The following is a 12,710-nucleotide window of genomic DNA, read 5'->3' as shown; positions in this document are numbered from 1 at the left end:
TTGATGTGGCATTCAATTAGATTAATTAGATCTCCAACATTATCCATGCTTTATAACTCATGACTCACGTGACTGTTTTTTTTCCCTCAAGTTTTGTTTCGTTTATCTTCACAATATTTTTAGATATCCTAAATTGAAAACATAATAGACATGATTGTTGAATTATGTAGGTAAATCTCTCAGTTAGAAATACTGGGTTTGAGGCATGTTGGAAGAGATTTCTTTCCCAAAGGATATGAATTTAATCTGGTGTGGATCCCGCCTCTAGAAAATGTAAGGTCTTTGAGTTTGAATTTCCAGATATTCAAAAAAAATAAAAAAACAAAAAGACAACAACTCTAAGCATAATAATTTACTCAAGTTGATATGTGGTGAACTATTCAATGTGAAACGTTTGCGCTCTATTATTGGTATGCTGTATTATTAGTGTGACGGTATGACACAACGGAACTTCCAATATATATGTTGTACAATTCTAAATTGGATTTTACCGGGGGAAAATATCTTGATCAAGTACGAAATATGAGTGGCTTGAGTGTATTGTATATTTGTATGTATATGGATACTAATAAATAATCTTTGTTCCGTGGGAAAAGATTGTGTAATTTTTGGTTCATAGTAACAAGATTAAGAAATTTAAATCGGAAATTAGTAGGTTTAAATTTAACATGTTCTTTTGGTCGCAAAGGTAAGAATTGACGTAAGAGAATTTAAAAAACAAGGACGTAAGAATTAGATTTTCGTGTTTTGATTTCATTATTGTTGTTTTTAAAGTTAGTCACACAATCACACGAGACTACGTCTGGTTGTGGTCGATCGAAGTATCGAATCGTGAGACTTCTATTAAGATATAGTTATTTTGAAAAATATGAATGTTATATATATTATTGATAAATAAAGTGAAATTTCCGATCGCTTGAATCAATGACAACAGTCACAGGCTGGTTCTCATACTATCACTCATAACATTCTTGGTATTATATGCTACTTACAATTTATTTTTATTTTTTCAAGAATTACTTTTGTTTTTTGTTAGACATGATACCTAATCTCTATGATTGTAAGTTTGTAACTACCAATCTTGAGGGGCCGTCGCAAGCTCCAGTAACAGCCTTATATGGATAATACTTGTCGATACCAAGACCACCATTGCTACTTATATATGAACTCATCCGCGGTCTCGATTTTGCCTCCTCCACAACCATAATTTTCTTTATTAGAATGAATCAATCAAGTCTTGCTCAGTCAAAGTGTTAAATTCTCCTTGTCACCATCGTGTCGAGAACTCCCAACAGCTCCCTACAAAGACACGAACCAAACATGAATGATGTTATAGATCTCCACCACCGATCCTTAAATACAAAACATAAATGAGGTGATATAACCTCCACCATACGATATATCAAGAAGAAGAAATGTAAGTATTTAATGTTTAACCATATAAGGAAACAATGCCAAAAAAGACCTAAGTTTCAATTTTTTAGTAGTATGATACTATCTCATTGAAGATTTGAATACCAAATTTGTTTCAAACAATGCCAAGACGGCACTCAGTTAACATTAACTAAACATCGTTAGTGGCATAGGTCTAGTTCCGATTAAATCTAAAAAAAATTCAATTGTAACCTTAATTTATAATCTCTAATACGCTTTATAATCACTGGATTTAAAGTGTAGTTGGGAACTATCATTCCCCAAATTCAGAATCACTCATCAATCTCGTCTCACACAAGTACCTTTTTCGCAAAAGGGAAAATATTTATCACTAGACCCAAAGAAATATTATACAAAGTTCAAACATTGACTGACCCCCATACAAATGCATAATATATAACAAAACCAAACCAATCGACCACATTATTTTTTAGTTTCCTTCAAAGTCGAATAACGATAATGGCTTAACCGATCCGTTCCATGGCATACATTTAGTTCATATTATTAGGCAACCGAAACTTTATCCGTAGAAAACGAGTTCTTGAGAGGGTATGAAGCTCGCATTGCGATGCCACATAGGCCTCTTGGATTGGCAATGTTGCGAGCCATCTTCATGTAGCCAGCCTCCCCCCATGTGTCGCCCCTCGAGTTTTTCACAATCCAGTAGTCACGACCATTCTCGGTTCCATACCCGACCACAACAACACCATGGTTTAGGTTTGTTCCGCAAGTTCCGTCAAACACTCCCTTTTAGAAAAATAAAATAAAAATAATAATCAGTGAAATTCTTTTTTCAACTAAAGAACGTTTTCTAACGAAAATCTAAAGAATGAATTTTTTTACCGATTCATAAAGCTGAAACTCTCGGCTGCTGGAATCGACAACGGCAGTCACAGGCTGGTGAGCAACCGCTTTCATGAGAGCGGCTTCATCGTTTGCAGGCAAATTCTCATACCCATCAATCATAACATTCTTGTTGTCTTCCTACACAAATATTTAAGTTCGAAAGTTATTCTCGTTTTTGAACCCAAAAAATAAAAATAAAATAAAAACTTATTCTCTCATTTTTTCTGTTGATCTAGTCTTATAGACATTATTTATAAATATGATCCTAATTGTACATACCTTGAGGCGGCCTTCGCAGACTCCATTGAGAGCTTTGTAAGGATAATCGTTGTCGGTACCAAGACCACCATTGTTCATGATGAACTCATAGGCTGTCTCGACTTTGCCTCCTCCGCAACCATTGTTTTCTTTGTTACAATTGATCAAATCTTGCTCAGACAAAGTTACTAGCTCTCCAGTCACAATCTTGTTTAAGCCTTCCACTGCTCCCACAGTGGAGAAAGCCCAACAACTCCCTTCACACCAGAAAAAAACATGCATCAAAAACTTGTATATTTTTTTTTATTAAAAGGTGTTTTAAAATAAATTTGCAATAATTCTACTATTTACTATAATTAAAATAAATAAAGAATAGTTAGACCAGAGTACACTTACTGCAAAGGCCTTGATCTTTGACTTCAGTCACTGCGCCTTCGTTTCTCCAGTCAACGGACTTAGGAAGAACATCACCATCACTAGTCTTGTATCGGTTGCTGCTAGTCATGAAGACGTGGTTCCTAGGAGGTCTTGGATCAGCCCCATGGCAAATTTCTCCGTATTCATGGAGAGATAAATCCGCAAACCGATTCAAACCAAGCCGGTAACTGAGATTCTCAGCGTTCCGGTTAGTGATAAAACGGAGGTTGTCCTCAAAAATAGTTAAACGCCGTTCCTTCTCGGCAACGGAGTCGTACACTTTCCCATGTTTGACCATCCATGACTCGAACATCAAGGTGGCTTCAGCGTCGAAAATACCCTGACGGCGGCCGGGACCGGCGGTCACGTGGTGGTTATCGTTGGAGGAAACAACGGACATGTCCATGGCCGTGGCACAAGATGCGATGACCAATGCTAGTAAGAAGATCAGCATGGCTGATTTAGCATAACCCATTTTTGTTGGGCTTAAAAGTAATTAAACTTTTATTTGTGTTTCTAAAAGTTATTAAAGAAGAGAAGAGGATTTTGTGTTATGTTCTTTTTGGCTAACACATGACAGTATTTATAGTACTCAGCGCTCAGATATATTAAAATTGTTATTTATAACGTGTCCATTGGTGTGAACAAATGGGTAAACCTACTCATGCATTTGTGTCGAGTAGTGTCTAAATTTTTCACCAATGATTTGTAAATAAGAACTTTTTCAAATATATGTTGTATCTAAAAATTCGTTTTTTTGGCTGTTCGATATATTTTCGATTGGGTATAGAAACATGCCCAAAGTTCGCTTGGGTGAATGAGTAAAAAAGAGGTCCAGGTCATTCTTTTGAACCGATATTCTATATATTTTAGGTGTTTTCCGAAGATGATACACCAATTTGGTCGTTTTTGAATGCAATTGAGGTTAGTGGTGGATCCAGAAAATATTTTAAAGATAGGCATTAGATAAAAAAAAAAAAAAATGTCATCATTTAGATCATGGAACAAAAAACACTCATATATATAACATAATATGGCAGAATTTTAAAGTACATCTAAAACCATTATGGCGCAAAAGCTTGCATATATACTTGTCAAGTGATCCGCTAGAACACCACAAAATCTTTTTCCGTGTTTTTTTGTACATGCTCAATATTAAAAAATCAGTTTTAAATAGTTATCTTTGTTGCACCAAAACCCGTTACTCCCAATAGTGTGACCTTATGAACACTTGTAATGTACTGGCGACCTCCATCTTTTTCCTCCCATACTCACATTCTGCCTATTAGTCTCCCTTTTTACGCCAAATTTCATACGCGACGAATGACTCTACAGTTCACAAGGAATTTTTGAAGATGTAGATTCTAACAATAACGAGTTGATGGACATCAGAGACCTGTTGTATTTTAGGAAATTGTTGTATATCAGGAAACTGCATCAGATCACATCAGACGGTTGAGTTGCTGACATAGACGCATAAGCTGACATGGCAGAGATGAATTGGTTGATGTGACGAGCCGAAGAGCTTTGCTGACTTAGCGTGGAGATCAAAGACGAAAGTCGATTAAGTTGGTGAATATTTTTCTCAACAAATAAGGAAAGAGATAAGCTTGAAGATCAAAGAAGATCCCGCTTATTGATTCTCGGAGATCCTAAGGGTTAGGGTTCTGGAAATAGTATAAATATTATGGAGTTTGCATTGAGCCACCTAAGCATTCTAGAATATTGGTATACGTGTGTTATCTTCAAAGCCTAGCAAAAGCCTAAAATGTGAGTGTTTGTAATTCTCTTGGTTTTCACAGATGTGTGGTAGAAAATACAGAAGAGAGAATTAGGCATACATTTCTTCTTAGTCGGAGTTGATCATTCATGTAGAATAGGTCAAATTATTTCTAAGATAATTGATTTTTGTAAAAGATTTATTATCAATAAGAATAAGTAAAAAAGTTTGTTTGGCGCGTTCTAGACAAAATCATTGTGTTGTGTATCCTCTATATCCTTACAATTCTTTTGTAGTCTTCAATAACACAATTTTTCATAAAATTATTTAATTTCAATACACTTAATTATGAATTTTTCTATGAAAAAAAATGCATAACTTTTTTTTTGGTATTATTTTACTTCTTTTTATAAAAACATAATTATTACTATTTTAAACCTTTCTGCATGTAACATTTTTTGATAAAAATCGGGTGTTGCAAATATGGTAGAATCGCTAATCAATCTCGTCCGTCTCAAATGTAATATTTTTATTAGGGGCAAAAATGTAGTTCAATTATCATTTTTGGCATTTCTTCCTAAAAAGAAGGCATTCATAATTAGAGCCTAACGAAATATCCATAAATATTATACAAACTTCAAACATTGCCCTCCATACAAATCCAAAATATATTACAAAACAAAACCCATCGACTACATTATTTTTCATTTCACAATCGAATAGGTTGCTGGCTCACTGGATCCTTTGCATAACATACATTTAGCTCATTTTATTAGGCGATGGAGCTTTTATCGGTAGAAAAGGAGTTCTTTAGAGGGTATGAAGCTCGCATTGCAATGCCACATAAGCCTCTTGGATTGGCAATGTTTCGAGCCATCTTCATGTAGCCAGCTTCTCCCCATGTAATGCCCCTAGAGTTTTTCACGAGCCAGTAGTCACGACCATTCTCAGTTCCATACCCGACCACAACAACTCCATGGTTTAGGTTTGTTCCACACGAGCCATCAAACACTCCCTTTGACATAAAAAAAATATTAAAAAATTTGATGAAATCTTTTTCCAATTAGAGAAGGTTTCTACATGAAAATTTAACAAAAAATTAATCTTTTACCGATTCATAAAGCTGAAACTCTCGGCTACTGGAATCGATAACGGCAGTCACAGGCTGGTGAGCAACCGCTTTCATGAGAGCAGATTCGTCGTTTGCGGGCAAATTTTCATACCCATCAATCATAACATTCTTGTTGTTTTCCTACACAAATATTTTTGGAAAATAAGTTCAAAATTGATTCTTTCTTTTAATATTGTTATATATAAATCGTAACTATACTGACCTTGAGGCGGCCATCACAGACTCCGTTAACAGCTTTGTAAGGATAATCGTTGTCGGTACCAAGACCACCATTTTTCATGATGAACTCATAGGCAGTCTCGAGTTTGCCTCCTCCGCAACCATTGTTTTCTTTGTTACAATTGATCAAATCTTGCTCAGACAAAGTGACTAACTCTCCCGTCACGATCTTGTTTAAGCCTTCCACTGCTCCCACAGTCGAGAAAGCCCAACAACTCCCTTCACACCATAACAAAACATGCATCAAAAGTTTGTAGATTAAAAAACGATACTCCTTACTAGTTAGTGTCTATTCTTGGTGTAAATCCAACAAAAACAAAACAATAACGTTTTTAAATACTATGATCCAGAAAACAAAACTTTGGCTAGTGTTAGTTTGTTGTATCAACGGCTAGAATAAAATAAGAGAGGGAAATAATTGAAAAAATATCAGAAAAGTGTAATGAATTAAAGATATACGTCTTAAAATATACTTACTATTTGTAAAAAATAATTTTTTTAATTAAATCGAATTTAAATAATTTTCTTATTATTCTTGAACTAAGTTTTTATGATTTCTGTAAGGTTTTAAATTTTAACTGATTTCCAAATTTTAATAGTCCTATCATGTTACTCTAAATTAAAATAGTTTATACAAACCAGACGGATAGGATTAAAATTTGTACACTTACTGCAATGGCCTTGATCTTTGACTTCAGTCACTGCTCCTTCGTTTCTCCAATCAACTGACTTAGGAAGCACATCATCAGCACTAGTCTTGTATCGGTCGCTACTAGTCATAAAGACGTGGTTCCTAGGAGGTCTTGGATCAGCCCCGTGGCAAACTTCTTTATACTCATGAAGAGATAAATCCGCAAACCCGGTCAAACCAAGCCGATAACTGAGATTCTCAGCGTTCCGGTTATTGATAAAACGGAGGTTGTCCTCAAAAATCGTCAAACGCCGTTCCTTCTCGGCAACGGACCCGTACACTTTCCCATGTTTGACCATCCATGACTCGAAGATTAACGAGGCCTCAGCATCGAAAACGCTATGGAGACGGTTGTTATCGTCGTAGGAAACCACGGACATATCAATGGCCGTGGCACATGATGCGATGACCATTGCTACTAAGAGGATCAGCATGGCTGATTTTGCACTACCCATGTTTTTTTGTGGGGGGTTAAAACTAATGAAACTTTGATTTAATTTGTGTTTGTTTCTGATAGTTATGAAAGAAGAAAAATGGATTTTGTGTTGTGTAAAATGTGGCTAACATATGACAGCTTTTTTAGTACTCAGTACTTAGAGCTCAGATAGGTAACAACTGTATAACACATGTCCATTGGAGTGACCAAGTGCCGACCCATCGTTGCTTGGGACACTGCCCTAGTCACTCTTTTACCAAAGATTTTCTACATGACGAACACGTTAAAATTTGTGGGAGTCACAAAACATTATGAAAATTTCTGAAACTTTTGTAGTTTTTTTCCCCTACTGGAAACATATTTATATTACCACAACATTTCCAATTATATTTGAACGTACGAATACTGGAAAAATATTTATATTACCACAACATTTCCAATTATATTTGAACGTACGAATTAACAAAACTTAATTCCCACATTATAAACCCTTATAAGAGTTTGAAACTTCTTCAAAACTCATACATTTGAAACTCATCATAAATGTCACCAGCATGTGTTGATCGATTTATTTAGAAACCTTTTTGCAAAACGACAATAACTTCAAATGAAATTATGTTAATGACAAAAAAAATTAGTTTATAAACCTTTTTTTATAGTGCGAAATATTTTAATTTTGATATTATTTTTATTTAACTGTCATAGCTAAGGAACGTGAGTTTATTTTTTTTGTTACGTGAACGTCTTGATTTTCGAACATCCACAACATCGCCAATAGTAGCATTCAGTTCAAGATGACATCGTCTCGTCATTTTCAAAGCATATCTAACCGAGACTAGTGGAAATCTTGGTGGTTATCAAAGACCCGTCAATATAGCATTTGAAACCAGAAGCCTCTGAAATCATGATAGAAGCAGGTATGGGTTCGTCCACAATTCGCTCTTGTACATTTTCGCAGACTAAATCTCACTTTTTTGCATGCTCTAAAATAGTCGGAGTATTTTTCTGTTTAATCAGTTGGCAAGAGTGATTTATTACTGTTGTTGAAAGATGTGCATTAACACTAACTTGACCGACACAATTGTATACATCTAAATGATTCATCAAATCCATATTTCAGTCGTTAACTTCTGTCGATTAGAGATTTCGATTTTGCTACAATTATTTTATTGTATACGATAATATTTTTAAGGCGGCTCAAATGTTTTAAAAAAAAAAAAAATCATTTGTTATAACTTTCAAAACATGTGATGATTTACAAAGATTCCTACATATTGTGATGTTTTAGGATTCCTACATATTGGGTGTCTTTCAATATAGCAAATAAAGTTGAAAACGTTTAGCCCATAACATGGTTGGCGAGTGAATTACTGTGGCCCTAATAAATAAAGGTACTTTTTTGCTATGTTTTATTTTCAGTAGGTTTAATTACTCTAAAAATAAACCTACTTTCTAGCTCCTCTCAGGATTGGCTTTGCTAAGAGAGAGAGGATAACTACAAGTGCAACTAATAATTCAACTTCATTTTTTATTTTAGTAGTTTCACCTTTGTAACATATACAATTTAGTTCCAAAGAGGAAACCAATATAGGAGGAGTTTCAACTTGAGTTTTCCTATATATGTATTTTATCTTTAGCTTGGCACTAAACTCGTTTACAATTATTTGCATCGTGGTTGTTTTGATTTACAAGCTACAAAAGATCAAACAAATATGGTTTTGCATCTAATCAATCCATTATAACGTACCAGTACCAAATCACATCCCCTAATCTTAATTATGTTCTTAAGAGTGTTCAACAGTTGTCTATATATCTCATATAATAATACCAATGTGTTATCCAAAATGTGATTTTGTTTTGATTTCAAAATACAAATGATTTTACTATGTGGGCATAGATCAATACCCTAGTGAGACCTAACAATGCACAAGATATATTTTGCTTTGATTTCAAAACATATATGGTTTCACCCTGTCATATCTTAAGTTTAGTAAATTATAAACCTTAAAAAAAAAAATTGACAATATATCACATCCAAAGAAATATACATGGAAAAAGACGGAAATGGGGAGCGACATTCAAATGAAGAAAGAGTTGGAGTTTGTACTTCTTCAAAGACGACTATAAAAGCTTTTAGGGTTCGATAGTTGTATAAGTGTAAATTAAATTTACAAACCTAGTAAGTGAAAGTGAAATTGAATCACAAATTTGGAAAGATGAAGATAAAAATAAGAGAATCAAATAAAATAACCTATATCTATTCATTAAGTTTTCAAAAAATTCATTCAAACAAATTTTAACTCTAAAATGGTATTAACATAAGAAAATAGTAAGTGTGGATTTTTGGATTTTGTTAGATTTATACTTATCTAATATTTGGATTCCCACATCCTTATCTCTTATCCTTGATTCTTCCTATATAAGATCACAAGTGCATGATTTTCTTTTCACACTGCAAAAAACAAAAAAAAAAAAATCTAAGTGAGAGATAATTATGAGTGATAGCCATGGCATGGAAGAAAGTGAGATTTGCCTCAATCGATCGTGAATCAAAACCTTTATGATTATCACTGCAAGCTTTACCTTCTTCTTAGCCATGATTATCACTGAGTATTTAAATTTTAGATCTTGTACTATTCAATATTTTTTTGACATAAAAGTCAATTTATTATTTTACTTAAACATTTAATAGTAACCAATGACAACCATGTCATGGGGGTGGTTAAGTTTACTTGGATCGAAAATGAAAAACCCAAGAATTTGTTTTTTGACATTTTGGTTCGTGATCCAAGCAAGCTTCACCTTTTCATGTTTGCAATGACTTTCACTTAGTATCTTAATCTCTTACCATTGAGTTTTTTTCCATGTATTAGGTTTTCAGAGTTTTGTATAATCTTATTAACAAATATATTTTGATGTAGAAACTTGTACGTTCATATATCTTTGTTTGCATGAAAATTAAATTGTCACTGTTTATTTAATTATTCTATTGCATAAGAATTCTCAATGTGTGGAATTGTAACTAAGACTTCTACTATTGACTTCTAAAAGACAAAAAAAAAACTAAATGAAAATGAGGAATGAAACATATTTCTTTCTGACGAATGATGATAATGAATGATCATTAAACAATGATGTTACCTTTTAAAAATACAGTGAATAATTAATAAATTAAATGTCAGTTAAAAAGCTAAGAAAACTAATTTTACATTTGATTTGAAATAGAAATTTATGAAAAATAAAAAGTTGAAATTTCATATAATAATTCTTATTATTTTAATATAAAATTATAGCAATAATTAACGATTTAAAAAATTAGTATAAATTTCTTTTGGAAAAATCCTCTGAACTTTATTTCACTTTCATATAATAATTTTACATAAAAATCATACAAGTTAGCATGAAATTATTTCTCAAATTAATTTTTGTTTAGATATATATTATATTATGAATATAATATAATATTTTAATATTTATATACAAATAAATTCAATATGGTAATGTATGCTAGGCGTGTTAGCTAGGCTGGTTTCACAGGCATATCTAGCTTTGGCTGGATTACATGTTAGATCTGTCGAGCCCAATATGACCTCATGAGTCATGAGCCATTCACAATTGGACCATTACCTTTTTTTTCGCTAGTTTCCTTGGAAAGTAATTAATAAATTGGAATATTCTACCATATTCATTACGTAGTCTTTAGACTATCCTCAACGGCGGGCCCTATGAAAATCCCTTAAAAACCAGAAAATAATATATTTTAATCTTATAATTATATTATAATTTTTTTAATATAAACTGATTACTAATAAAAGTTTATTATTTCGTAAGACTATCCCTTAGATAAGGGATTTTAGAGTCTCTCTCGTAAAACTTTTATCTTTTAGTTATTTTTCTTTTTTTTGTTGACAGAGACCCTGTTAAAGAACCACCGTTGGTGGTGCTCTTATACCTTAGTAGGTTTCATCTATAAGATATCTCCACAATCATGACTCAACGTTATTAAATATTCAATGTAAGTAAATAAATACATTAAAATGATTAAACGTTAAATTTGTGAAACCTATAATTGAATGAGAGTGAAATAGTGAGAGCATATAACAACTACATTTATAAATAATGATCATCACAAAAAGTAAATCTATTAAACTTATTCAACCACTATTTCTCTTATTCAAACAAAAGCATTTTTACTAATAAATGACTAAATTAAAGGGCCGCAGTAATTCAGACATTTTTGAAATATTTCCAACATATTTATTTACGTTTTTGTAAGTTTGTAAATTTTCAAATATATATTTACGGTACTAAACAATTCTTACAAAAAAATCAACGAACTTCAATTATTAATTTTGGTTGTCACTGAGCGTAGTGAACATGCTACTGACATATCTCGTCACAAAGGATATTCAAAAAGTTGTTTCGTAATTACTCTTTTACAAACACCCATCTATTTTAGTTTGATACAAAAACTAAATGTCTAGTCAATTTTCCCATAACTTTAATTTACAAGTTTCAAAGTTATAATAGACTCTATAAAATCGTAGTGGTTCAAAAACCTTTAATCTTAATCTTCTTTCATTCGTCACTCCTTGGCTGAGGTTTTATGTTTTCAACGTTTTTCATGCTTATAATTTCTGTCTCTTTCCATGTTATATACATAATTATATATAATGTCAGTGTCACGATAATTAGAGCTTTAGGTTTTGAACGTTTTTCACGCTTATAACATCCAGTTTTTGAAGTGGCCATGTCAGAGATGTACGTAGCGTCACTATCTTCTTTTCAGATATTTTTTTGGGTATGATTTGGCTTTATTACTTCAAAGAAATGTGATTTTTATACCACCAACTCTTAATAATATATCTAGTACGTGTAATTGAATAATTTTATAAATATAAGAGTGAATACATATATAAAACAAAATATTACTCATGAGATTATCTTAGGAAATTTGTATTTTTTTTATTTCACAAAAATTTAATATAATGACTAAATTAAATATTCAGATAACACATCGGCAACTATGGATTTTATGTTTTTGAACCTTTTTGTTTTGGGTGTAAATGGAAAATTTTATACCATTTTCGATTTATTGTGTTGTATTATAACTTATTAATCAACCAACGTGGAAAGGAAAGACGTTAGAGATGAAAATGCTAAACAAAATGAATACAACCAAAATAAAATGCAAGCAGAGAAAGAGAGGAAGATGGCGGAACCAGACTCGGAAGAGAGAGGAGACGATCGCGGAGAGAGCGATCGACTGATTTGCGGATGGCTGGGATCGAAAAAGAAACCATGCGTAAAAATCTCTAATTCACGATCAAATCCATAAATAAGTTTGATCTAAAACCGAGTGATTTGAGATTAAAATGAGATCCAACTGGATGCAACTGTAACATCCCACCCACGTTCAAGATCATGATGAGGTGTTAGTAGTCATTCTTGCTAATGTATCGTCTTAATTAGCCTTAGATTTCATTTTTACTTATCCATTATCATCCACAATTCATCACCATCAACATACATAATATACAAGAATCAGCCACAAAAA

At 32.7% G+C, this 12,710-nt stretch overlaps 2 protein-coding genes and 3 long non-coding RNA genes across 6 annotated transcripts; 2 read left to right on the top strand and 3 right to left on the bottom strand.

Annotated features, from left to right (window-relative positions):
* Positions 1-886: 886 nt before the first annotated feature.
* AT4G11320 (Papain family cysteine protease) lies at positions 887-3,600 on the bottom strand. 2 transcript variants are annotated; one of them, NM_001340705.1, is made up of 5 exons: positions 2,935-3,539; positions 2,560-2,795; positions 2,278-2,418; positions 1,924-2,181; positions 908-1,299 (listed from the first exon to the last, which is right to left on the bottom strand). In NM_001340705.1, the coding sequence occupies exons 1-4, from the start codon at positions 3,428-3,430 to the stop codon at positions 1,939-1,941; spliced, it is 1,116 nt and encodes a 371-aa protein (NP_001328659.1). In that variant the 5' UTR covers positions 3,431-3,539; the 3' UTR covers positions 908-1,299; positions 1,924-1,938. The 2 variants fall into 2 exon arrangements, with proteins under 2 accessions (NP_567377.1, NP_001328659.1); NM_117203.4 differs by having other exon boundaries at positions 887-2,181; positions 2,935-3,600.
* A 409-nt stretch (positions 3,601-4,009) lies between these two features.
* Positions 4,010-4,258, top strand: AT4G05875. The gene has a single exon (NR_141926.1). It is a non-coding gene; the product is annotated as an other RNA (long non-coding RNA).
* Positions 4,259-5,248: 990 nt separating this feature from the next.
* On the bottom strand, positions 5,249-7,253 carry AT4G11310 (Papain family cysteine protease). Its single transcript, NM_117202.3, has 4 exons — positions 6,698-7,253; positions 6,010-6,245; positions 5,787-5,927; positions 5,249-5,690 (listed from the first exon to the last, which is right to left on the bottom strand). Exons 1-4 carry the CDS (start codon positions 7,170-7,172, stop codon positions 5,448-5,450), a joined length of 1,095 nt encoding a protein of 364 aa, NP_567376.1. The 5' UTR covers positions 7,173-7,253; the 3' UTR covers positions 5,249-5,447.
* A 4,837-nt stretch (positions 7,254-12,090) lies between these two features.
* Positions 12,091-12,447, bottom strand: AT4G05870. The gene has a single exon (NR_141925.1). It is a non-coding gene; the product is annotated as an other RNA (long non-coding RNA).
* AT4G05865 lies at positions 12,091-12,447 on the top strand. Its single transcript, NR_141924.1, has one exon. It is a non-coding gene; the product is annotated as an other RNA (long non-coding RNA).
* Positions 12,448-12,710: the final 263 nt, after the last annotated feature.

The sequence above is a fragment of the Arabidopsis thaliana genome, chromosome 4, assembly GCF_000001735.4.
Source record: "Arabidopsis thaliana chromosome 4, partial sequence".
Lineage (NCBI taxonomy): Eukaryota > Viridiplantae > Streptophyta > Magnoliopsida > Brassicales > Brassicaceae > Arabidopsis > Arabidopsis thaliana.
The sequence above is the reverse complement of the archived record's forward strand: the minus strand, read 5'-3'. Positions and strand labels throughout refer to the sequence as shown.